This window comes from Temnothorax longispinosus, chromosome 10 (genome assembly GCF_030848805.1).
Source record: "Temnothorax longispinosus isolate EJ_2023e chromosome 10, Tlon_JGU_v1, whole genome shotgun sequence".
In the NCBI taxonomy this organism is placed as follows: Eukaryota; Metazoa; Arthropoda; class Insecta; order Hymenoptera; family Formicidae; genus Temnothorax; species Temnothorax longispinosus.
Window position 1 is genome coordinate 17,512,969 of NC_092367.1, and position 25,072 is coordinate 17,538,040.

Here is a 25,072-nt window from a genome sequence, read left to right on the forward strand (position 1 = left end):
CTTTAGTCGGGAGCGGAATTACGTGAGAAATTATAGACGGATTTAAGTGCCATTTGCCCCTCGAAGCGAGATCGAGCGAGCTCGATCATAAATGCGTTGTGCGAGACGGCATGTGCGTTTCGTGACGAAGCGACGGAAGAAACGCGACGAAAACCCAATGAAGGAACGAACGTGCGGGTGTGTAGCTGTACGCTACGTGCGTGCTGCATGTGCGTGTGTGTACCTATACGTGTGTGTATGTGTTCGTTGCCGTTTAAGCCCCGGCGAGCCCCGTCGTTTCGCCGGACGACGCGTTATACGGGCGGCACGCGTGGAATCGCAAATCGCGGGATAAATCGCGACACGATCGTCGTCGCCGAGATGTGCCAGCGCCCGCCGACTTCCCCAGGCAGCAGCGATCGGCGGAAGCGAGCGTCGTCGTCGTTGTCGACGAGAATTACAATACCGCGCGTGCACCACCGTGTACTCTGGCGCTTAAATTCCCGAGCAAACCCGTCAGTCCGTTATTCTCGATGAATGCGACGAGCTGGAAATTCTTATTCGCTTGTCGCGTCTGAGGCGTTCCGCGTTGCCGAATTTACCGTGCGAACTGCATTTACTGTCGTGTCAATTCAAAGTGGGCATTGTTGAATTTATGTTAGAGATTAGAACCCTTGTTGAATAAGAAATAAGAAATTGTAACACATTTCACGTTTCCTCTAATTTATATGACGTATGGTCATAATTATATATACAAATAACGTATAATTGTTATATTTTAATATTCTTCATTAATAAAAGTTTCGTAACTATCATAAAGTTATTAAAAATCCATATCAGTTTTGTAATTGAAACAATTATCGAATTATTAACAATCGACAATTATTAATTTTAACATTTGAAAATATTGCGCGATGGAGTCTAATATCAAAAATTATAATTAATGATTAATATAATGACGATTCTCTCAATTTTTCTGAATCTCTCCCTTTTCTAGATAAAACAATAATACCCTCTTTAAATAAGACAATATGTATGTTCTCAGATTTATGAAATATATTCCGCATATCTATTTATAAAACAGTCTTACCGCAAGATCTCATCGCTTACTTGCACGTGTGTCTTGCTGAGATGCAAGTGTCAGCCGCATTCCGCATCTTCATTGTTCTCGCAAATGCAGTTCGGCAAAGGCGACGGGCGAGGAATAACGTCGCGCACCTCGCGATCGTGCGATCTCACTGCCGGCACATTACGCCACATCCGGCACGTCGACTTGGCGTCGCTACCGCTAAATCGGATGTATAAAAGAAGTCATAAAAGTTACTATACAGTCTATCGTACGGTATCGACAGCGCATCAGGCTCGCGGGGGCTCGAATTACACGCTGGCTGGATTCGTCGAAATACTCGAATTAATTCGGGATATCCGGATGATCAGTGCGATTAATTCGGGTATTTCGACGTGTGAATAACGACGTATCGATAACACACGGCAAATTCAAAGGGGACAATTCCGCGTCGTTTTTTGAACGGTGGCGACTAACGTTCCGCGATATCTGGATGCTGTCGGACATTAACGTTCCGATATCTAACGCCACAAATTGTTCTAATATATTTGTAGCTCACTGAAAAACGAAGATCCGCAAGGTTAACATTGGTACCGCAAGGTATCACCGAATTATGAAACAATTTTCTAAAACCCAAAATTGAGATTGAAGTAATCGAGATATTTGGACAATCTCGAATGAGACTATTTATATATTTATTGAGCCAACCGATATCCCGACTCGCCGGACCGAAATTGCAACTGACGCGACATTCGCGAATGAGCCAAATTCGAGTACTCGAATATCGAAAGAATACGAAACCGTGGAGCCCCGATCTGATTAACCGGCGGTGTGCCAATAAATATGTACAAATCACGAAATCCGACACCGATATTCAAATACCGAGCCATTCGCAACGATCGCAACGACGACCGTCTCGCGATTTGGCGGAAGAGAGAGAAAGAGAGAGAGAGAGAGAGAGAGAGAGAGAGAGAGAGAGAGAGAGAGAGAGAGAGAGAGAGAGGGATTAATTGCGAGACTCGTCGATGCGATTTGCGAACGTTCACCGGCGAGTCTTCGATGGAACTCGTCCGTAAAGGAAAAGTACACCCGCGCGCACCCGGATGTCGCGCCAGGTGCAATGATCAAGTAACAAGTAACATAACAGACGCACGTTGGGCAGGTGGCACTCGTTTCTGAGACACGTCAGACAACAGACGCACAAGGAACAGACAGACAGATAGACAGACAGACAGACAGACAGACGGACAGACGACGGACAGACAGACAGACGAACAGACTGATAGACAAACAGATAGACAGAGAGATCGGCATGTCAAAAATGTAGAAATCTCGGTGATTCGTTGTTTATTTAAAACAAATTTTCCCTCCTCCCCAAAAAATTTTCGCGCCTCCTTCACGCGCGCCTCACCTATCTTCACAATCTCACGATCGCTGTTCGTCCCGCGTACATTCCTCTTATCGTTCGCCCTCACGCAACCCCTTTCTACGCCTCCACCGATTGGTTTCCACCACACTCGTACACTCGGAACCGCGACTCGCCAGAACGATAATAATCCTCGCTATAATAATATTCAATGACAATAATAATAATAGTTACAATAATAGGATAATAGCGATTACAATAATAATAATCGTCGTAATCGTATAATAACGATCCGCAATGACCAGTAATGGCGAGAAATATTTTCTATCTCCTCCCCCCCTTTTTAAACCCCTTCGTGTCCCCTCCTGGCAACTCTTCCCTCCGTTTCACACCGTATATACATATGTATAGCAATAATTATCTCACTTCTTTCGTTACGGCGTCGATTAATTAAACGCCTTCATTTTCTCATTCTCATTCTCTCTCTTCGTCTCTCTATACAGCGATAATATAAACACTATACCGACAATGAGACAGTAGCAGTGATGTGACGACACGCGACTCGGATGGCGTGAGCTCGATGTAGTCATGAAATCGAAAATGGCAAAAAGAAAAAGAGATGAACCCTTTAATGGCGCAGGCGCGACGATGATATACGGCGACCCAGTCTCTTAAATTCCCCGGAATAATGTCGAGAAAACAGCATCTTCCACTTTCTTTCACGCTGTTCCTCGAACATTAAACTTTTTATTACAAGTTTGTATGTCCCTAAAAAATATTACTGTGTACTTTCGTTAATCGCCTTATCGAGTTGATCGCATTTATTAAAAACGGCGATGTAATTTGTGTACTTGTGCAGAATCGATCAACTGAATAATAGATGAGAGAATGATAGATGAAAAGGATCAAGACTATGATCGCCACATTTATTTTGATAAGTGTATTATCATCGAAGCGACTTTTAAGCGTAATAAAAAAAATGCGGCAAAAAATTGAAGAGATGTAATTATATAAATTATTATATTTTTTGGATGTATATAAAATGCATTATCACTGAATGAAGAAAACAAATTAACAAAAATATTAAACAAAAATCTTATCAGATTCAATCAATCTTCCAATTATTATTATTATATACATCTGATATTAAAAGCAAGAAAAAATAGCCATGTACCTATATTATCTATAATTTCTTTTTAAAAAATTACTTGTAATCAATTTTCAGCAAAAACAAATTTAATAAATTTCGCGTCTGCTTTTGCATTACCGTTTATCACGCTTAATGACGCATCAAAATAACTGATTTAAAAGTTGGGACGCTCTTTACCGTCGGTATTTCGTCGTTTAAATGCCGATTTATCACAATTGCAAATTTCCTAAATTTAACGCACATGTAGAATTACCATTCTTGTTACACATGATCACATACAGTTTCAATGATCTCATGAATAAAACACGAATGTTCCCACTATGAATTTTGATTGCCAATTTTCCGTGACTGCGAAATAATACATAAGAATCATTAATGTTGCGCGCATATCGATAGCGCAAAAATATCAAATGAAATATAATAGCGTATAAGCAGCGAAAAAGCTGTTTGCAGCTATTAACAAAGCAATAATGCCTCACGGTATTTCGGAATCGCAAATGGCCCAACCTATGATTTGTGCCGTTTTACGGATTAATCCTCTCTTGAATATAACGAGATTACATTACCCCAGCCAGCGATGATACAAATAATCCACAATTTTTCTGAATATTCATTCGACATATTTCCAAGATGATTTGTATCACTGAATATATAGCAACTTCAAAAAGATGGGATGTAAATAATATAGTATACATAAAACGTACGTAATATCCTCGCAATTCGTAATCACTCGGTTACACCGCCATCATATATGCTCGCTCGTTTAAATTGCGAAAGCATTTATTGTCCTACAAACAAGATTAAAATTTCGTACCTATGCCAACAAAATGAATTTCGTCGTTAATCAAACACGAGGCTGACCGACGCGAGCTGCGAAATAAATGAGGCAAATGAGAGGCGCCGTTAATTGGTCGCCTGACGATTCCTTTCGCTGCTCTTGCCACTGTCGCGTGTTTTTCCCACGGCGCGCAATATCTCTTACCTATATGAAATTATTTTCTTTGCACATCTCTCCGCTTCGGCGTCTCGTACCTTCTTCGTTCGCCCGCTTATTTTGTCGTACGCATACGCAAACATGCACACGCACACACACAAACCCGCCATGTATCCCTCACGCACCGCATGCACACGCGTACGAATCACTCTCTCTCTCTCTCACGGGCTCTTTCACGCGCGGGCACTCACGCACGCCACGTAGAACGCAACACTCGTTCGATAAATACACGTAATGAAATATATTTCAAGCCGACTTAATATATAGGATAACAGCTTCATCTCCATTTGTATATCTCGTTTTAGGTCGTAAATCTAGAGGATTGGCACGAGTCCGCCGTACGATTCGATTAGTTAGAAAAAATCTAGAATTTCTTAATTACCCGTAATTTTATCGTAAACATGTAACTGTAGATTCGATACGTTTACTCTCTTATTAACACACGTTCGCCTACATATTACGGATATAACAAAACGCTCGTATGTTACTTTTTTTTTCTTCCTTATTTCTCGTATGTATTACACGTTACTCGTGTGTGTGGCCGCGTGTCTGTGTGTATGTGTGTGTGTGTAGTAGGGTATATACCTATGTGCGAGCATACGCGCGTTGCACGCTCGCGCGTATGTGTACGGGCTATGTACGTATATATACGTATATAACATGCGTTCTTTATCTGCATTTTATCCTTAATTTCCCTTAGACGCTCGTTATCTCGTTACCTAATTAACGCGAACGTCGTAGTCGTGCCTCCCGAGCGCGGCGCGTAAGAAGCGCGCGATTCGCTCGTCGAGATCGCCAAAGAAGGAAAAGAAAAAAAGAAAGAATCGAGAAACGGATGAAGGAACGCGGAACGCAGAGAGGAAAGGAGAACGGGAGCGCGTTTCGGAGCAGTTTCGATCGGAAGGGCCCGAAGGGGGAGTTTAAAACTGGCCTCCTTCTAGCGATGGCGCACCAACACCCTCGCACGCGAGATACACCAACGGGATAACGGGTTATCGAGTCCTGCTCACTCTCAAAAGAAGTTTGCGTATTATTCACCGTCAACTTTCTCGTAACCTAAATTATCTCTAAGTGTAAAAAAAGTGAGACGCTCCTTCCACTTACGTTATATATTACGGTAACGTGTCTGTGCGTCGGCGTCGCGTAAACGAAGATGCGAGATCGTAATAACTATATGTTACAGCTAGTGTGAGGCAAGATATGTGCATTAATAGAATTAAACTTTTTCGTGCGTCCGAGAGAAGTGACGGCATCTTTATATACCTAAAACCACGATGGATGTTTCGGGACGCGAAAAAGGAAATGGACTGGAAGGAATTTTCGTATCTAGGACTGAAGAAAAACTCTCTTGACACTCGTGATCTCGTACCTCGAACGTGACTCCGTGATTCCTAATTACCGATGTATCTCTCCCGTGACGATTACCGACGCGCAACGACGATTCGTTGCATCCGTAAGCAGGCGTTTAGTCCGGGATCATCGCTAGCCGCTGAGAAACCGCGCTTTCGCTCCCGCTTGCGAGATTCGCGGACGAAATTACGCGACGGTGCACGGAACCTCGGCGTCGGTCCATCGATCGAGACCGGCCTATTCTACTTAAAAAAAAAAGCGCGCCGTTCTTTCCCCTCCGCTTACTTTTGGTTTCAGAAGCCCTCCGTCCAAGCGAAAAGCGCTACGCGACGAGGGAGGATTTCTCTTCCTTTCTCGCGGTATATATATATATATATATAAATGTATATATATATTGTGTATATATGAATCGCGTACGTATAGAGTGAATCGGACTATCTATGCGCGTTTGTGTCGTAAAAATGCTGAACGATCGACGATCGGCGAGTCGAAAAAAAATCCCTTCGGTCCATCACGCCGATTTCCGACGGTCGTGAAATCTACTCCCCATATACGCGAACGAGAAACGACGTGACGTGACCGAACAAGAACGGCTCGATAATTCGCGAATGACCGTCGTCTCCAGTAAAATCGCCTACTTCCGTTCCATCGCGTATGGATACACGTAGAGATGGCGACATATATCTATTTTGAGGAACGGCGGGATCCATTAGGAAACGTTTGACGTTCGCCATCTCTATCTCTCGTTGGAAGCATTCTCGATTTTCGCCAGCTATTCCCGCTGAAAAATATCGACTTTATCATCTCTAACTTGTGTCGTCGAGTGCTCGGGTGTGCGGTATGACCTTCTACAGGCTCGTATCGATCCTCGCGTGTATGCGTGTGTGTACACATGGGGGGGTGTATCGGAAATCACACGCTTTCCCTCGGTTACAAACATCCGGACTCGGTCTTCCATTAGCGAAGATTCCATTTCGTTTAACGTCGACAGCGTCCTCAATTTGCCTCGTTAAGCGTTACGTTATTCCTCAGATCCTAATCCACTTCTCAAATAAAGTCCAAGTCGAAATCAATTAAAGGATGTTCCGATTCGCTCTTTCCTTAAAGTTCCACCCGTTAAAGCCGTTAATAATTCGAGAGCTATAATTCCTTAACGCGATAATCGGCGATTCGGAGGTAAAAGCGCCCGACTGTAGCCCGATACACGGCTGTGTACACATGCGCGTGTGTGTGCCTGTATGGGGTGTGTATAATGTGTGTGTGCGTGCGATGCAAAATATGCACGGGCACATTCCCGCGTCCTTTCGGCCTGCCCGCAAACGCCCGCTCGAACGGAACGGCTGATGGGAACGGGCTGCGAAGGACCGAGAACGGCGGCGTGTCGCCAATCACCCCCGGGGAATCCCGCGGGCGCGAGAAAGAAAAAAATCACCGGCGCCGCGGAGAATCGCCGCGAAAATCCACGACGGCGACGAACATCCTCGGTCGGCGCGGTGCGCTTCCTTATAAATCTCCCTGCGCTTTTTTTCTTTTATATAGTCTTTTTCTTCTTTTTCGCGTTTCGTTTAATCGTAGAAAATGTGTGAGGCGTACAAAAATGGTGTCCCGCGGCACACTCGACGCACACTCGCGTACTTCCGTCTCGCGTGCCGCGTCCTCGTCCTCCTCGTCTGCTCCGCCGCGTTCCGTTTCCGGTTTCCCTCCCTCATCCTCCGTACGATCCTTCTTGCGTTCTCACTTCCGCCGCGAACGAGAAATGAATGGCGCTGAGTGAGTGCAGGGGAGGAGGCTGCGTCGAAGGTCCGGCCTGTCTCTCGTCCTCTTCCACTTGCTCTCATTTTTCTCGTTAGCCTGACTCTCGCCCGTTCGCGCTCCTGCTTCCGCATTTCTTTCGACATCGAGGACGTGTAGAAAAAAAGGGGGAGGGGACGATATATTTTCCGGGTTCTCTTCATCGTTCGCCGCCGGCGAACACTCGGCGCGACAAATATTCATGGATGGCCCTGCTTGGTGGCCGGAGCAATAAAAGTCTGATTGTCTTAACAATACTATCAGTTTTATATGAGTTCCTCTTCCTTTACTAATAGTCATTTACGATAATTATTAACAGTGTGTCGTAATATTTTTCTTATCTTCAAGTTTAATTAGCACTCTAGGGGTAAGAATTATTATTAATATTGTTGTTCAATTTCATCGTTACTTTTTATTATAATTACCGCGTTATTTTTATTATTGTTATTATTATTCGCTATTTATCACTATTATTACTATGCGTTTATTATTCTTAACGTTACGGTATTTTCGTGTTTTACTCTTATAGTTCATTTATTACAATTATTAATGCGTCGCGATACCGCTATCTTTACGTTTTAATTGTCTAATATTCCCATCCACCTCTCGGACTTCACGGCCTCGTCGCGTCCGATGGCACGTACAATATGTCGCGTGTAATTTACAAACGGGTCGGCATGTGTCGGCCCGATAAAATGATAACAATGTCCCTCTCGGCGCTCATGCACACACTCGGGGTCGGTGTGATGAAACGTTCATCCCCCGTCGACGTCCACGGCCGCGTTTTGCAGCTCAATCTTTCGACTGTAGAATAACTTCGTTTTAGCGTTTAAATAACACATACACAACGTTGAGCAAAGATTTCGATTAAATCCGTTCGATCGCTCGAAGGGACTTGGAGAGATCTCCCATCGAGTCCCCGGAAATGTCCACTCGGCGACTGCGAGGTGGGCGGCGCGGCGCCTCGCCCTTCGCCGTCTATCTCGATTACGTTAATCCCTATTCCTAATCGCGCTCCAACACACGCGCGCAGCATCCTACCGAATTCCATCGATCCGCCATTGATCGCTCTCGTGATCCACAACATTCCAACAATGCCGACGAAATTCCGATTAATCGCGCGCGTACGAATACGTATACTTTTTCGAACGCACAAAAGAACGTTGCACGCTCGGCCCTGTCGTTGCTTAAGTAATCACATTTAAAGATATATCCACGTACAGCGAATTGTACTCAACCCGGTTCTCGGTCGGAGAGATATATCCGAGTTATCGGAATTTCGGTCATTTTCACGCGGTCTTTAATTCGCGCTGCTAAAAACGACGCGCGCGGAAATTTCTTGCTGTCCACTTACGGCTCTGGCGGCCTCGTTAAATCGTTACGATACATTATACGTTAAATGAAATGTCAACAATTAATCGGAACGGAAGCGCGAGAGACACACGACGTACACGCAGCTGAACGCATGTACGGTCTCGCGGTTTACAGTAGTATAACGACTGGAATTCGTCGGGCGCGCCATACATGTCCGCGACCGCAGATTGACCACGGTTAAATCGTGCCGCCGTTCTGAAAAGCGTCCACGCGTTCGGCGAATCGTATACCCGGCTGATAGTCACGCATGAATATTGCAAGTCTCAAGTGACGTTTGCGTGCGACGTGCGACCGAAATCAGCGAGTCGCGAAATGTTGGCAACGAGAGGACCGGGCGCGATTTACGTCCGCCCTTTGGACAAGCCCGAAGCTCCGTCGTCGGAACGCGTCGGAAAGCCGGCGACGCGACGACAATGGATAACAGTATAAACAGCGCGTAACAACGACAGTACATATTACAAAGACAGCGGGTTATACCGACAATAATATAGCGACGCCATTGACAAGCCCTCGTGTCTCGCGGCGGCGAAAGCGCAGGTGGAAAAGAAAAAAGGAAGCACATCGTCAGGCCGACGTATTTTTCGCGCGGCACGAAAAAATGAGAGAGGATCGAAGAAAAGTCCCTTTGTCTTATTTCGCCGGTTGGGCTTTTCGCTCGCGGTTCTCATATGGTTTTCGCGCTCCGGCACCGCAACCGGACGCTGTCGTTGAATTCAATTGCGCGAATCCGCTTGGCTCTGCGAGTCGCATCCGTTTTCACGCCGGGATTCCCGTGCGGCGTACGTTTATTTATTTACACACGCGATGCACATCGACGCACGGTCTGCACGTACGTTCCCCCAGTTCGAGGAAAACTGTATGCCCGCGGCAGTGATTTTTGACGCGTTGACGATCCACAGCGACTTCGACACGTCGAGTTCTTCCCGTCTTGCTCGCGCCGGAAATCTTTCTGATCGCTGAATGACGTCGTCGAGCAGCCACGGGCGATGTCGCGAGAACATCTTTGACGAAAGCTCCCCCGCCTTTGACGACCGACGAAACGCTCGCCGAGGAAATTCGAGGGGAAAATATTCGTGTATTCGACGAGGATAAACAGCGCGCGACAAAGCGTGTCGTTTCGCGCGAGGAAACATTTTTGCGTCCACTTGAACGTCCCCTCGACCGTCTCCCGCTCCTGAGGAAGCGCGTAAAAGGGCTCGAAGGAGAGGATCGAGACGGCGTCGTGAGCGATATATCTTCTACCGCCGTTCTCCGACCATCGAAGCTCTGTCGCGGAAGGATGGTATCCTCGAAATATAGGCAGTTGGTGTCTTGGTCGAAATACTCTCTGTAATTGTTGGCGTCGGATTACAGGTTCTCGGCTCTCCTCGCGACTCGCGCGCCCCGATCGGCGGTACAAAAGAAAAAAAGATTCGTTTATTCCCTATTTCGGCAGTCTGTGCGTTTTGGTCGAGTTTGCTTCGATTAGCTCTAGAGCGGTTACCATCTTGGCGCTGAAACAGAGCGGCGCGTGGATTATCGCGCGCGTTTATATCTCCGTATCTCGAATGTGATCTCGGCGGAGAAACGTCGCGCGCGGCGATGCGGAAGAAGAAACGACGCTTGCTTCGCGAATTTCGCTGCGCTCCCCCTTTCCGCGTCTCGCTTCTCGAGCGAACGTTTCGACGAACGGTGGAGAGGGATGAGCCCGAGTGGACGAAGTGGACCCACTTCCTGCTCAGGACCTGCGTTTGTTCCTCTCCTCTTCAAGCTGATTATACCCGGACTGCTTAAATTTAATCCCGGATGGAAGTTCTTGAATTAAAGCAAATCTAGTTTCCGTTGTGCTCTTTGGCCTCGTTATTTTCTACGAGAAAGAGTTAATTCTTAAACTGTTGTGACTGCTTTAAGTAGCCTTTACTTCAACGGAATATTATGTTTCGTCCCTCTCTATGTGGGGTTAGGTATAGGTAATTTATTTACTTGCAGCGCGGAGTTACAGCTCCATTCGAAGTTCCGTGGAAGCATAAGTAAATCAACCGTTAAGTAAATATGTCTTTCAAGCTAAAACCAACATCAAAACTACTACGCTCGCGTTTAATGGAGCTCTCTCATCATCCAAACGGTCATGTTGAGCAGTCATGCACGTCGGTTTACCTTAATCTCAGATCTTCATTCAAGCAACAAGAAACGAACAACAAATCAAATTAGATAAATGTATAATTCTTCTTTCTCGTTTCTTGCCAACTCATTTTCGGAATAATTCCGAATTACGGTCGCGGCATCGATGACTCCGAGGGGAAAGTAACCCCAGTCCACTTTTATCACACGTTCCTATCGACATGTAACTCGCAACGTTTCACCGATCTGAATTACGGCGGCGCGGCGCGGGCGCGACGGTCTGTCGGCACTGTTGGTCATTATTCTTGTCACCGAAAATATCCGGCGGTGCATTGCGCTCGGTGTCGCGATCGAACGCAATTGCGAAAGTCACTCGAAGAAGAGCGAAGAGTACAAACGGGAATTATGCAAAAAGGCTTCTCTCGCGACGAAGCGATGGAAGAAGAATCACTTTTGTCGACCTTTCATCGTTGACGCTTCCCCGGCGTTTTCCCCACCGCACACCTTCGCCGCCGCGAAGAATACGATTCTTCGATAGTTCTCCGGGTAATTGGCGCGGGCGCGCACAAAGAGTCTCATAAAGTCGAAGGGTACTTACAGGAAGACATACGATAGTAATTCTCTGCTAAGTGTCCGCCTTGATCGACGCCTCGCCTCGTTAACGATCTACGTTCTCGAGTGAGAGAGAGCTTACGTTTGCGGTCTCAAAGATGCTCGTCGCGAAAGATTGCGCGAGAGGACGACGCTCAAAGATGCTTCATCTTAATTCGAAGACGCCCTTTCGAGGAACGAGCGAGGAATGACTCGTTGCGACCGTTTCATCGCTACACGATTATCGCAAATAAACCCCTTCGCTCTTCGCACACGACTGTTTCAATAAATGGAAATGTTTACGGCGTCTCTAAGAATAACGTAGCAATCGTTACACTTTACATATTAGATATAAAAGATTAGTTTCTATTCGAATAAAACTACTAAGAAAAATATGAAGGGAGACCTTTGATTATGAAACATACGTGCGAATCCTTAAAACGGAAACATTTCATATGATGGTATTTATATATACAAATATTAATCTTCATTCGTTAATTGGAATTGTTTCTTACATCCTAGAGCGAAATTTCTCTTTTTTTTTTTTCAACGCCGCATTCCTCCCTCGTGCGAAAATGCCGCGCAAGTTATAGCTCTACAAAACATTCACGTGACAAAAACTTACACGATGTAATTACTGCGTTGGCACGTACTGTCGACATCGGTAACATTTTGTTCGCTTTATTATATTTAGCCAGTCGCGATACAATCTCGTGCCGGAAGAGGAGCCAGACTTATGTGCAGCATAACGCGGATTCGTTCGCGTATCATGAAACAAATTTACGAATTCCGAAAAGAAGTTCGGATTTCTCAGCGAGTGCCATGAAAAGCTCGGCTATATCCATATAAGCGTGTTATGTGGATGTCTCTCTTATTTTCATTTTATGGTTCTAGATTCTATCAATCTTTTTCCTAAGCTCATAAACAATCTATTATACGACTATTCGTTCGTATGAGAGAGAATCGTAAATACTCCATCAAATTGAATACCGACGTTTGATTGTACAATATGATTAGAGCGACTACTTCTCTTAAAAAACCGTATCAGCATATAAAAGTGGTGGATCGGGAAGAAAAAGAAATGACTATGAATATGTGTACGGAAATTTTCGTAGATTTCCGAGCGACAAAAAAGTTTAGGTGGTTCGTCGATTAATTCTTCTCTTCAATTGTATTGTATAAATTTGATAGTGACGTATATAAATAAAAAAGAGCTATCACTGTAATAAAATGTTGTCAAAGTAGTCAAAGAGAATTGCCGTCATTCTCTTCTTTTAACTAATTTAATAAGTTTTGTCATTTAATTAATAAGTTATGTCGCAAAAGAAAATATCGAAGAAAAGGAGTTTGTTACTTTAAGGGAACCTTTAATCGAATCAAAAGTATTTCTGATTACAACGTGCTCTGCTTAATGGTAGATAATTAAATAAACTGTACTATCGATTTACCGAACGCGACGAAGTTATGAGCAAACGCGTCATTTAATGATGCAAAATGAAGCAAAAATATTGTAGCGGCAAAAATAAAAAATTTTTACATACATAAATAAAGTCGCAGTTTTTTCTATTTTTCTCGTCCATTTATGTCTATGAACAGCTCGAGCTTTCCGTTTCTTTCTTTTCCTCAATTTTCTTCCCGCACACCTTTTCCCACGGAAAATATCACGGAAGTTTCCAATACGCCGTAAAGTATTAGTGATAAATAATGTTCGCCGAGCGAAGGCAAAACGCCAATCTCCATTATGACAACTCTTTTCTCCATTCCACACTTTTCAGATCACCCCGAGATCGGCCAGACAAGAATGCTTCGCGGAAGTCTTTGAGCTTCTGATAATAAATGTTTGTTTCATTGAGCGTTTTGTGACTGTGGCCCACATTTTCTTTACGTGACGACTTCTCAATAACACATCTCTCTTCGTTATAATAAGACATCTTTGACTTGTAAGATAATTCGACTAGCTACACGACCGATTAGATTTATCGCTAATTGTGTGTGCGAAAATTCAATTGAATAATCAAAAAGTCATATATATATATTGAACTAAATATAAGCTAAAACTATTCATAATATGAGGACATATCGTCGCACATATTATAACTTCAAAGCAAATTTTATTTCCTTGTTTCTTTTCCTTGTGAATGTAAAAGAGAGAAATATTACAAAATAATTTTCCGAGAGAGCGTTTCATTTAAATCGATTAGCTTTCGAAATCAGGTTCGACCACGTCACACACAGTACATTAAGTCTGCAATGTCACGATATATTTAGAATTAATTGCAACATTTTGCATAGCGCGCGCAAATTGTTATTGCAGCAAATATTAGTATACCAAATTTCTGTGGTTATTACAGACGAAAGATTATTGCAATTTTGCTAGCGCCGAATGTCCATTCTGGCTAATTGTTTCGCATTTTCATAAATCACCATCGATAATGATTCCATAGTAATTATTAGAATTATGCCCGGCCGTTTAATCCCGCAAAATGTTTAACTCGCTGAATTTCGCTGAAAAACGTTCCGTTGGCTACACCAATAACAAAAAAATGAGCTTTTATTCCGCCGATTACCGCTTCAAACGTTTCCAAAAACCAGATTGTCGAATCGATGATTAAAAATAACCGCACGCACGTTTCTACAGTAAATGTCTCCTCTACATGCGTGTGGGCCACAATCCAAAGAAGTCTACTTAAAATTACTTACGCGCGAAGTATATATATTCCTTATGATTTATTATTCTACTTAACGACCTACTTCCTTGCGCGCACGTATATACACGAGTTTATACAATCTCTAATATTTTCACGTGAGATACAATATGCTATAATAATGCAATCCGACTGTTCGCGGATTGCGTGTGGGCTGCGAAGAAATAAGAGTTTCAAGGGTATAGGAAGACGGGTTTTTTGCGCGATGCGCGAACGCGCCTTTTATTTCTGTATCCTCTCGTCGTCTCTCCCTCCGTTCACCCCGACTGCGAACGGATGAATAAGATATACCGCGTTTGTAAGTTCGTTAAGCGCGCCGATATTAAAGCTCAATGATGGATGCATTCAGCGGCGAGAACGATCGCACGGCAATTGAATGTTATTGACATGTACCCCTACATACGACGAATCAGATTCGATAGCGATTCAATTGCTATTCAACCGTTGTCTCCTCTGAATGCACGCGTTGATGATCACAGCGCAATTTAACGCTGCACATGATCCGTCTGTTAAATAATATCGAGCTACCATACCGCGCCAGCACGTGTACAGAGTTACAGAGTGGTACAAAATTACTATCCGTTACTATTCATTTTTTTCGGACTGATAGATTTCCCTTTTGGCCTCGTCCCTCTGGATGTTTTTTATCGAAAGAAATTTCGCCTTCAACCGCCTTCCCCGTTTACGTTACCGCGATCATTTACTTGTTTGCGTTCTAAAGTTGAATGGTGAACAGCGAATCTGAGCCGCCTGGGTGTACTTGATACTTCAAGTGTCGCGCCCCCGTTGTCTTGACTACCAGATTCCTCGGCGTAATCGCCCTCGGCAAAAATTTAATTGGGCGCCATTTTCAGTCCCTTAATTTTTCAATATAATTAAATATCCCGGTATAATCGAGTTAAAGTAAAGTTTTACTTCGAAGTAAGCAAAGAATGAGATCTTGTTATTTAGTTACGTTCCCCCTACAACTTCGAGAAAGCTCTCAACCTTGTATCGTTTATAATTCGACTATTAATTAGCAATTACCTGATTTCTAATTTGACTGTCAACTGACCGTCAAACAAATGACTCTTTTTCGATTCGTATTCCAATGCGATTCAAAGCAGTCGATATCGCGAGATATAACGAGAGATGAAAAATCAAGAGGCAAATAAAATTTCGCGAAGCTGTGACCTATATCTTCTTCATCCGCTTATATATTACATACCCCCAGACAGCATACGCGGCAAACTCTGTACACATACGTAATACTCTCAGGCATTGCGAAAATGAAATTTGCGATGCAATTTCCTAAACGATCAAAGACAACTACGAGCGCTACCGTACTCATACATGCCCTCGTATTCTTCATTGATCCTGCGGACGAGATGACTCCACGTTCTATGTGTAAATCTAGGGATGCAAGAACACAGCAGAGACTTTGGAGCATGTCCAAACTGCATCACATTTGTAAAGATCCGGGCCGATGCACTTGCGGCGATTTCGCAAACAACAGAACGAAATGGATATGACCAAAGACAGAAAAAAATAGAAATAAAAATAACTTTAACTAAGCGATTAATCAATAACTAATAAAACTACAGTAAGAAATAGACCTGCTAGAGTCTAATTTTTGAATCAGAAATTCGCGTACAGAATGATATTTACACCTTCATTATCGACATTATTCGAAGTCCTAACCTGCTATAATTTAGCGGCACAACATTCGATAAACAATCGAGTATGAAAAACCGTATCGATCGCGTTAGATTACAAAATTACCGACGGGTTCCATCATTACATTTTATCCGTAACTCTTTCCTCGCAATAAAGTTGGATTATATATTAAAATAATTTTATTAATCGAGACCTGTCCGCGTGAGCTCTCGTCCCATTACACGAGCGAAACAGCGAGAATAAATCAAGCAAGGGAAAATAACGCGGAAGAGAAAATCCACGCAAAACGTAATCTCTGAAATTTCGGTCGGTCGCGGAGCACGAAATCAGAACTTACTTATCTAAGCCACGTGCTCACGTCCTTCGTCCGTCCGTTCGTTCGCTCGTTCGTTCGTTCGTCCGTTCGTTTACCTTGCACGCCCGTCCTAATTTTCCATCGCCGTTTGCACTACTAATGAATCACGTTTCTGCCAAAGGCTGAGGTGACTGAAAAATTCAATTATATCGGCGAGCTACGTTCCCGCTAGGGCGCGAGTGTAATGAAACTATCCTGGACGCGCGAAACGTGTAAAATGACAGAGGTAACGGCGAACGACAAATAAAAACGGAAAATCACTGATTTCGAGGAGCAATCGCAATTATCTCGCGACCCGATTCGTTCCCCAACCTGATAGATAATGGCCTTGGTCGGCAATATATTGTCTTGCGATACAATTGTGATGATTGGCGTGTAGAAATGTCTGTTAATTGTAACACACTTTCGTGCTTACAATACACAACGGGGCACATTCGATTTTGCTAAAATTTAAATGTTGCAGTCCTTTTTTGCAATTTTTCCGAAGCTGCACACTGCAATCAGAGAACGCTTCAAATTAAGGCTCTACGTTAAAGTTCATGTGAAATAAGAACATAAAGACATGACAATAATGAAATGAGAAAGCGATAATCGTCAAAAATGCTGGAGAAAGTCGCTCATTTGAAGCGACGCCTGAGTTACCAGGTAGAGTTTTTCCGTCAAATCTCCAATCGTCGGAATTATCGAGAAACTCCGGGAAGGTTTGTCTCATTTCCGCACGTGAATCTTTCGTTACCTATTTTTCTTAACGCGCGGGAGTAGAGCGAGAGTAATAATTCGATTACAGGAAGACGCGTGATTGTGGGGCTTTCTGGCAGCGTTTACGGGGTGAAGTGATTTTGTGGAAGGAACGAAAAGGCGCTTCACTCTTCCGACACGTCGTCAACGCGTTTTGTTGACGATGACGAATGCGCGCGATTGATAGCGTTTTAATATTTATACGATTCCACGATTTACACGATCGAGTTATATAGCCTTTATGTAACTGTACACGATTCCCGTAGCGCGATCTATATAGGATCCGATAAAATAACGTAACGAAGAAAATGCCTCTGTGCGATAATTGCGCAAGATTGCGTTTCAAATAACTGCTCATCATCGCTATTTGAATTCGCTCCTTTGACATCGCCGGATATATAACATTGCCGCGAATTGTGCAACAATGTACAACAATCGAGTAATTTAATACAACATTAACAATTCAGCTGTGTAAATATCAACTCAATTCCAAGTTCGTTCGATTCCGATAGACTTCAGTTACACAACTTTTATATAACTTTACAACAATCCAAACTCCCCGACCATTCAGGAGAGCTTAACGTGAAAGTGTTTGGCGTTCGTCATACACCTTTCGATAATACTTACAATTACCTACGCGCTTACAACTGCGCCAATACTCCAGCTTCTCCTTTTACAACAAGAATCTACAATAATAATAATAATCGAGCTGCTTGCCTATCGCGCTAAAGTCGAGGCGACGCGATCGATCTGCGGATTTTCGCGGGATTCGATTCAGCGCGCGACTCGCAATCGCGGATTTCCAGGTCCAGCAACGCCACGCTCTTCTTCTCGCTTCTATGTACACGTCGCTCATTGTCGTGCGCGTTGTGGTCAATTATCATGCACCGATTACGAGCGGCCTGTGTCTAACCGCGCTCTATAACTAACAATATATACCTCGTCGTCGTCGCTACCATTGTCGCCATCATCCTCCGTTTCCTTTCTTCCGTTTCTTCTTCTCCTTCGTCGGGAAAGTCATTACGAGTGCATCGCAATTATACCGTTGGCTACGGTTATCGCTTGAGAGAATGACGGCGGGATGCGAGCCGTAAAGGATGAGAAGCGTGGCATCTCATCCTGCCTCCCCCTATCCCCCCTATATATATATATATATATATATATATATATATATATCGCGTGATAATCAATATTTATTTATTATCGTAACGGTCGTTGGCGCGCGCTTTATCGGCTCGTGTTCCAGCCACGCAGTATCGATCGATTAACTACGGCCGCAGACGGGGAATCGGATCGTTTTGCGTTTGCCTCTCTTCCCCTTTCTCCCCGCGTCACCATTTCCCAGCCCTTTCTCGCTTCGACCAATTTTCGATAACACAGGCCGCCACGAAAATGAGCTTTGCGTCGCTCGCTTGTGACAAACGCCGTTTCGACGTAACGTGCAACGCGGAGGCAGGGTACCCGTAACGCTTTTCCCTTTCCCCACGATTCACTTCGATCGCGCGAACGCGTTCGTGCGTTCATAACAAATCAGCGTGGCATTGACGCGGCCCTAAAATATCCGGCTGCCAAGATAAATCCGCCGATTTGATGGCAATCGCGCGAACCACCGATATCAAATTCGGATGAAATGAAATCGCGGGGAGGAGATGACAAACGTTTGTCTGGTCCTGAGAGTCGAAACATTGATTGTACATACAGAGGTGCTACAAATAACGATCTGTGTCGTAACATAATTTTTTACCGTCCACGGAAAGGAGAGAACGTTCTGATAAGAATTATTTTATCGCTGACGTCAAAAATAATGGGAAAGTAGGACGGTAAATCCACAAAGTAATTTTAATTCTTACGTTGCACGCGATGGATTATCCCTTTAATATTCCTTACAAAAAAGCGGAACCGATTCTTTTTTTTACAATTATTACGAACAGAGAAGACTTTAGAAATTATACGTATATTTCATAATTAATCTCAATCAATCAATCTAATGCTTGCACATCGAAATACACGAATTAGACGAGAATAGATTGAACGATCAATTACGTTCGCTTTGTCCGAAAATTAGTTTCTATAGGGTCGTCAGTCAGATAAGTTAAACAAACCGTCGTCATCGAAAATCGGTCGTTAACGCGATTTGTCCCGATCTCCCCGCCAACGACACGTTATCGATAACACGTAACTTATCCCCCTCGCGGTTAACCGATCGCGAGAATGCCGGACATCAGCGATTTCACGGCCGCTTTGTCGACTCACCCGCCATTGTTCATCGCGCCACTCTCTTCTCCTCTCACCTCACCGATCACTCCTTCCGTTCTTTTCTTCTCTCCGCGCGCGGCAACTCGGTGCTGCGTGTTTCGTCCACCCTGTCGACGGCTGCCCTCGTCCCACGCTGCTGCTCCGTTAATTAATTGCCAAGGTAGTCTGGCTGCCGCTTCCACGTTGGACGAAGTCAATCCCCTCAGCGATCGGTAAGAACTGACGCGATGATTATCGGAGCTTCCGCGCACCTCCTCGGTCCCTCATCCCCTTATCGTGCCACCTTCGTTTCGTCGAACTTCGCTTCCCCTCCCCCTGCCCCTCTCGTCACTTTGTCCCTCGTCCTCGCGAGCTGTCCTCTCGCTGTCACGGGAGAGTCCCAGCGCGCTAATCCGGCTCCTTCGATCGATTTGCCTAACTTCCTCCTCCCCCCTCTCACCTCTCGCGTTTCCGCATCAGGACACGTGTATCTTGATCTGCTATCTGGCGATCTATATACGCGACAGCAACACCAAACCTCATGTTCCACCTGTCACAAGCATCGTCAACACCGCCCGCCGCCCCTCGCGCGGTCCGGCGAGTGGAATGTCCCCCATATTCTTTCTCTTCCGCCCCCTTTTTCCCTCTCCCTCTCTCGCGGATTGTACAATTAATCAATTAGTGTTAGTTAATCTCTTTATACACCTATTATGCACATATATGAAATATATTATACCGTTACCTTTTACGTGAGCAAATAAATTGATTATTATATCGCCGGCGAGGGCCACGCGAGAGCACCCTACAGCCCCCCCTTTGGCCCTCGCCTCCCTCTCGTCTGCTTCTCGTCGGCGTATAAACAATGTGTACGTACGTGTGTGTACGCACGTATATGTGGATGCATGTATGTATTGTATGTATGTATATTTGCGTGTACACATGTATAGATAGAGAGTGCGTCCTTTCGTGTGCCTACGGAGAAGTACGGAGTTTGTGTCAAGCGCGTGCGTGGGCGTGTGTGCGTGTGTGCCCGTGTGCGTGTGTGCCCGTGTACGTGTGTGCGCGGTCGCTCGTGTGTGTTTAATCTCCAGCGGCTCTAATTACGTCCTGTGTCTCTTCTTCCCCGTCCTCTCGCTTCCCTTCCATCACCGCTTTTCTCCCCCCCTCCCCGCCCCCGGAGCCTCTTCGCTTCTTTTCCCTCTCGTCTCCGGCGGGAAAACTACCCGAAACCGTGTCATCTTTAACTTCTGCTCGCGTTCTTATCCCCCCGCCCATGGTGGGGTAGGTGTGTATCCTCCTCGTATTTCGCGTTTCCCGCCGCGTCATTTCGGCTCCTGTTAACACTTTCTTCCTCTCCCCCCCCCCGCTCGCCTACACGCTTCTTTCCGTGAGAGACGTCGGAACGCTCTCGACGAGATTACGTCGACCGATCGCGACGATGTGAGCGCATACACACACAAAAACACATGCACACACACGCACGCACGCACGCACGCACACATACACGTCGAAAGCCTTCCTGCGTCCCTCATCTCTGGATGTGTTCCTCTTTCTCTCTTCCTTCCTCTCGTCTTTTCGCGAATATACGTGGTCTGTATTGATCTGCGGGTGTACACGCGGCAAAAAGAAAGAAATTACACGCAGCGCCGCGATCGATGATGCAACCGCGATCGAGGAGAGGAAGCCGAAGAAGAGATTAATGGTGAATTACGATCCACCCACGACTGACGTTCGTGGCTCCGGACGAGCCAGCTTCAACCCGCCTGTGCTTTATAAAATACGAGTAGAATGGAACTCTCTCCGTTTTATGACGATGAATGCATGGGGATAATTAATAAACGGCATTGCGCGCAGGAACGTACCTTTAATTCGCATCTTTTATTTTGAGAATCCGTCGCTTTTTTTACATTACGATTAATAATTAATTGTGTTCATCGCGCTTCGTCGATTTTAACGATGCAAATTAATAATCGTGAATTGCTCGGCTTGAAACAATAACTATTATTGGGAAATACCTTCGTTAGCAGGAGAATCTTCTTCCGAAAAAAATATCGATATCGCATCCACAAATCGACGTCGCTAATCTTTGTTCCGCGCGTCGCGAGGACTATCACAATTAATTATCTGCGATTCATGATTATTTATTCGATCAATCATGAATCATTGTCATGTAGTCAACTTTCGATGAGATCACTTATAATTATGAAATTTGTCTTATAGATGCATAAGAATTGATGATCGTCAATGATGTATAAAATAAAATTTATCTCGGACGAGAATAAAAAAAAAATCCGAAAATGGCGACGAAATCTTTCAGCACGTGGGCGAGCTGGCTCGTGTATGAAACCACTTTCTGGCATGCTCAGCATACTCCTATCGTCATTATCCGTTCTATTCATCCGTCACGTTATCGACTACCCTTTATCCCACGTACCGACGCTATTTATCCCGCTGTCGTTTCCCTTACAAGACGACTAAATAGATTAGATAGCGACCGCGTCTAAAATTGGCAGTTGTTCGCAAGGTTGTTGCTCGATATTTATGCTTGTTCCTCGCGCGATTCTCTTCCGCCCTCTATCACCCCCTCTCCCCAGCTCCTTATTCACGATTTTTGGATAGCGCGCGTGACACGGCAAAGGTGAGCGCCTAGGACGCGATCTGTCCAGAGATCGCCATTAATCAATGACATTGATTATGGGACAAGCCGGCGAGTGGACGCTACGCGCAAATTATTTTGCCAATCAATTATTCCGGGTAGTCATGCCGCTCTCGTCAGGCGCTTGAATGCTGTCCGGGCCACTCGATACGTCGGAATAATCGATCAACTGGATAATTTGCTTCGATAATTGGCCGCTCGTGTAAATTACTCGAATGTCGGATCATTCTCGCGTCGGTAACGGCACATCGGTATCCGTATCGAGTGCCGATCGTTACCGCCGAGAGAAAAACGCCGATGATTCAACGAGGAATCGGTCGATAGATCGGCAGATTTCAGAAATTTCTGACTATTTTTGTCAGACGAAAATTTAACGGTAATCTTGCATAATTTTGGGAACAGACTAGGTTTGAATGTAGATAAAAAAATCTGGTAGCAGAAATCTGAGATAAGAAGAGATGTGGAGACTTGTTCAGATTCCCTTAAAGGGATTCCCCTTCGCCGTGTCAACACGAATACGCGCGCGAAAAAAGTCTTTCCGCGCCATGCCACCCGCGGTATTCCGAAAAAATGGACGCGCGGATCTTCCCCAAAACACGTGTAAATATATAAATATGCCGCGTACGGGGGTCGACGTTGGTGCTGGGTACATGTATGTAAGTAATATTGTATTATGCCAAACGTGTGCAATGTATACGTATGTATAGTGTGAATGCGTGTGTGTTACCTCGGTGTGTAACGCATCCTCCTCGCGCTGTAAACGTCTTCTTATATAAAATCGGCAGTTCGGGCAGTTCGACGTCTCGCCGCACGACTCTAGCCTTACGTATGAAACCAGATTTACAAAAATACGGTGCGCGTGTTTTTCGCGTATTTGGCACTTTTTCACCTCTCTCTCTCTCTCTCTTTCTCTCTTTCTCGCGCTCAACCTCTCGTTCTACCTCGCTCGCTCCTGTCATTCTCTTTCTCTCTCCCAATCTCTCCCTCTCGTTCCCTTTCACGCTCTGTTTCTGTCTCACACATACAGACACACGCGTACAGATGCGCGCGTTCTCGCTATCTCGTTCTGTCGCGAAAGCTCGCTCTACTACTCTCGTGTACCATGCAGTCGCACGCCCTTATCTTCATCCCAAAGGGGTAGTCGGACTAAAGTTCAACCGATCCGCCCTCTTCGAGAAGGGGAAACGGTAATCCCGCTTCCGCGGATTTACCCCCGGATGGGTCACTCGTTCGTGACCCGCTTGTCCCATCGCATCCCCCTCACTTGCATGTCCATCCTTGGAGTCGTCCGGGACCGCGTGTCTCTGGCACCGGCAATCGAGAGAGGGTTCCTCTTCCACGTCGACGCGAAAATCGGCAGTTTCGATGATGGGCGGCCGCGGGGAACGGCAACGACAGCGACGACGATAACGGCAACGACAGTGACGACGACAACGGCGGCGACGGCGGCGGCGGCGGCAGCGGCAGCAACAGCGACGGCGACGACGGCGACGGCAACAGCGACGGCGACGGTGACGGCGACAACGACGGCGATGATAATGGCAACGACGGCGACGACGACGACGTGGATGACGCCGTCGACGATACCAACGATAGTTCGACCGCCGTTGTGGACGCGGCACCGAGCCGCGCGGGATCGTCGACTAGTCCTCCTCGGGGCCCATGCCCAACAGCATCATCTTCTTCTTGGCGATTTTGCTGTACTTGATGTCGATCGGCTTTGTGGTGTCGTACAAGCTTGGCGCCTGGAAGATAATAAACGCCGTGCCGACCACGCAGGTAATCGTGAAGATCCAAAGGAAGATGCGATCGAGCACCATCGCGACGTATTTCCAGTCCTCCTCCACCTGGGAACAATCACAGAAGGAAACGTGCGTCGCGATTAATTACGTCAACTCCCGACGTTAGCCAACACGTTATATCGTAATAAAAGAACAACACATGTATCTTTTTTATGCCATTTAAATGCCATTAAAAATTGTATTTTTTAACTGTAGACTATTCCACCTTTCGCCACACGATATACCTCCTTGACTTTACTTGAGTTAACGCGAGAATCAAGTCACATGGACTTTCCGCCAATAATTTCAATGGTTTAGATTCTTTTATGGCACGCATCGAAAGAAATGCGCGTGCAAAAGTACAGATCTCATAAAAACAAGGAAATCTTCTGGATCGCGGGAGTCCCTCGCGCATGTTTAGTATCAACAACTCGGGACATATCTGTTACACGACTTACGGCGCGTTTGTATACGACGCTATAAAGATGCGTTTCTGTCTCACGTGATCCGCTGAAACACCCTCTCGCGCGCGCGGATCCGCGAGAACACGGGGGAGAGAGAGACGATCGATCCCGCGTGCTAAGGGGATGTATTGACTTCCTTAGCTTCCCACTGCGACAAGAGAGGTGCCGGAGACGATAAAACAGTCACCCAATACTTTTATGATACTTCCACGAGGACAATGCACCGTGCCGTTATATAGAACTCGCTACCCACTTCTATCACCATTTCCTCCCCTCGTATTTCTTTCCCCTTTCTGCCCGTCGCGAAACCTGACGGGGAAACATCGTTCGTCTTGAGAGCACTTTTAGCGCGTGATCTCGCTTCGTAGGGTCTCGGCATCCGCTTAACCGCCGATGCTGAATAAACGACTAGCGCGCCGTGAGAAAACGGCTTCCAGGCGACGTCGGAGTATAATTAAGGGCAATAAAAAGTTAACGCGGAAAAATCTTTAATTGTACACAACAAGTTGGAAATATATGTATTAGCTAAAAGAGTTATTTTAAAATTAATTGGTACAAATAAAAATAATATTTGATGAAAAATAACACGAATCTTTTTATATTAATATTTAACGTTCAATTATTTTGTTTATTCGCAAGACCAGATTGTTTAGGACTGTTTAGAATATCGACCATCCCGTTTTCTATTTTATCCGTATAAAAGATGATCGTGTTCTCTTTT

At 45.1% G+C, this 25,072-nt stretch overlaps 1 protein-coding gene across 1 annotated transcript in view; it reads right to left on the bottom strand.

Moving 5' to 3' along the window:
* Positions 1-1,978: 1,978 nt before the first annotated feature.
* Positions 1,979-25,072, bottom strand: part of Nachralpha1 (nicotinic acetylcholine receptor alpha1) — a 140,147-nt gene continuing 117,053 nt past the window's right edge. Inside the window, exon 7 of the mRNA XM_071789894.1 lies at positions 1,979-23,953. Coding sequence (XP_071645995.1) covers positions 23,750-23,953 — 204 coding nt within the window. The 3' untranslated portion in view covers positions 1,979-23,749. The remainder of the gene's footprint in view (positions 23,954-25,072) is intronic.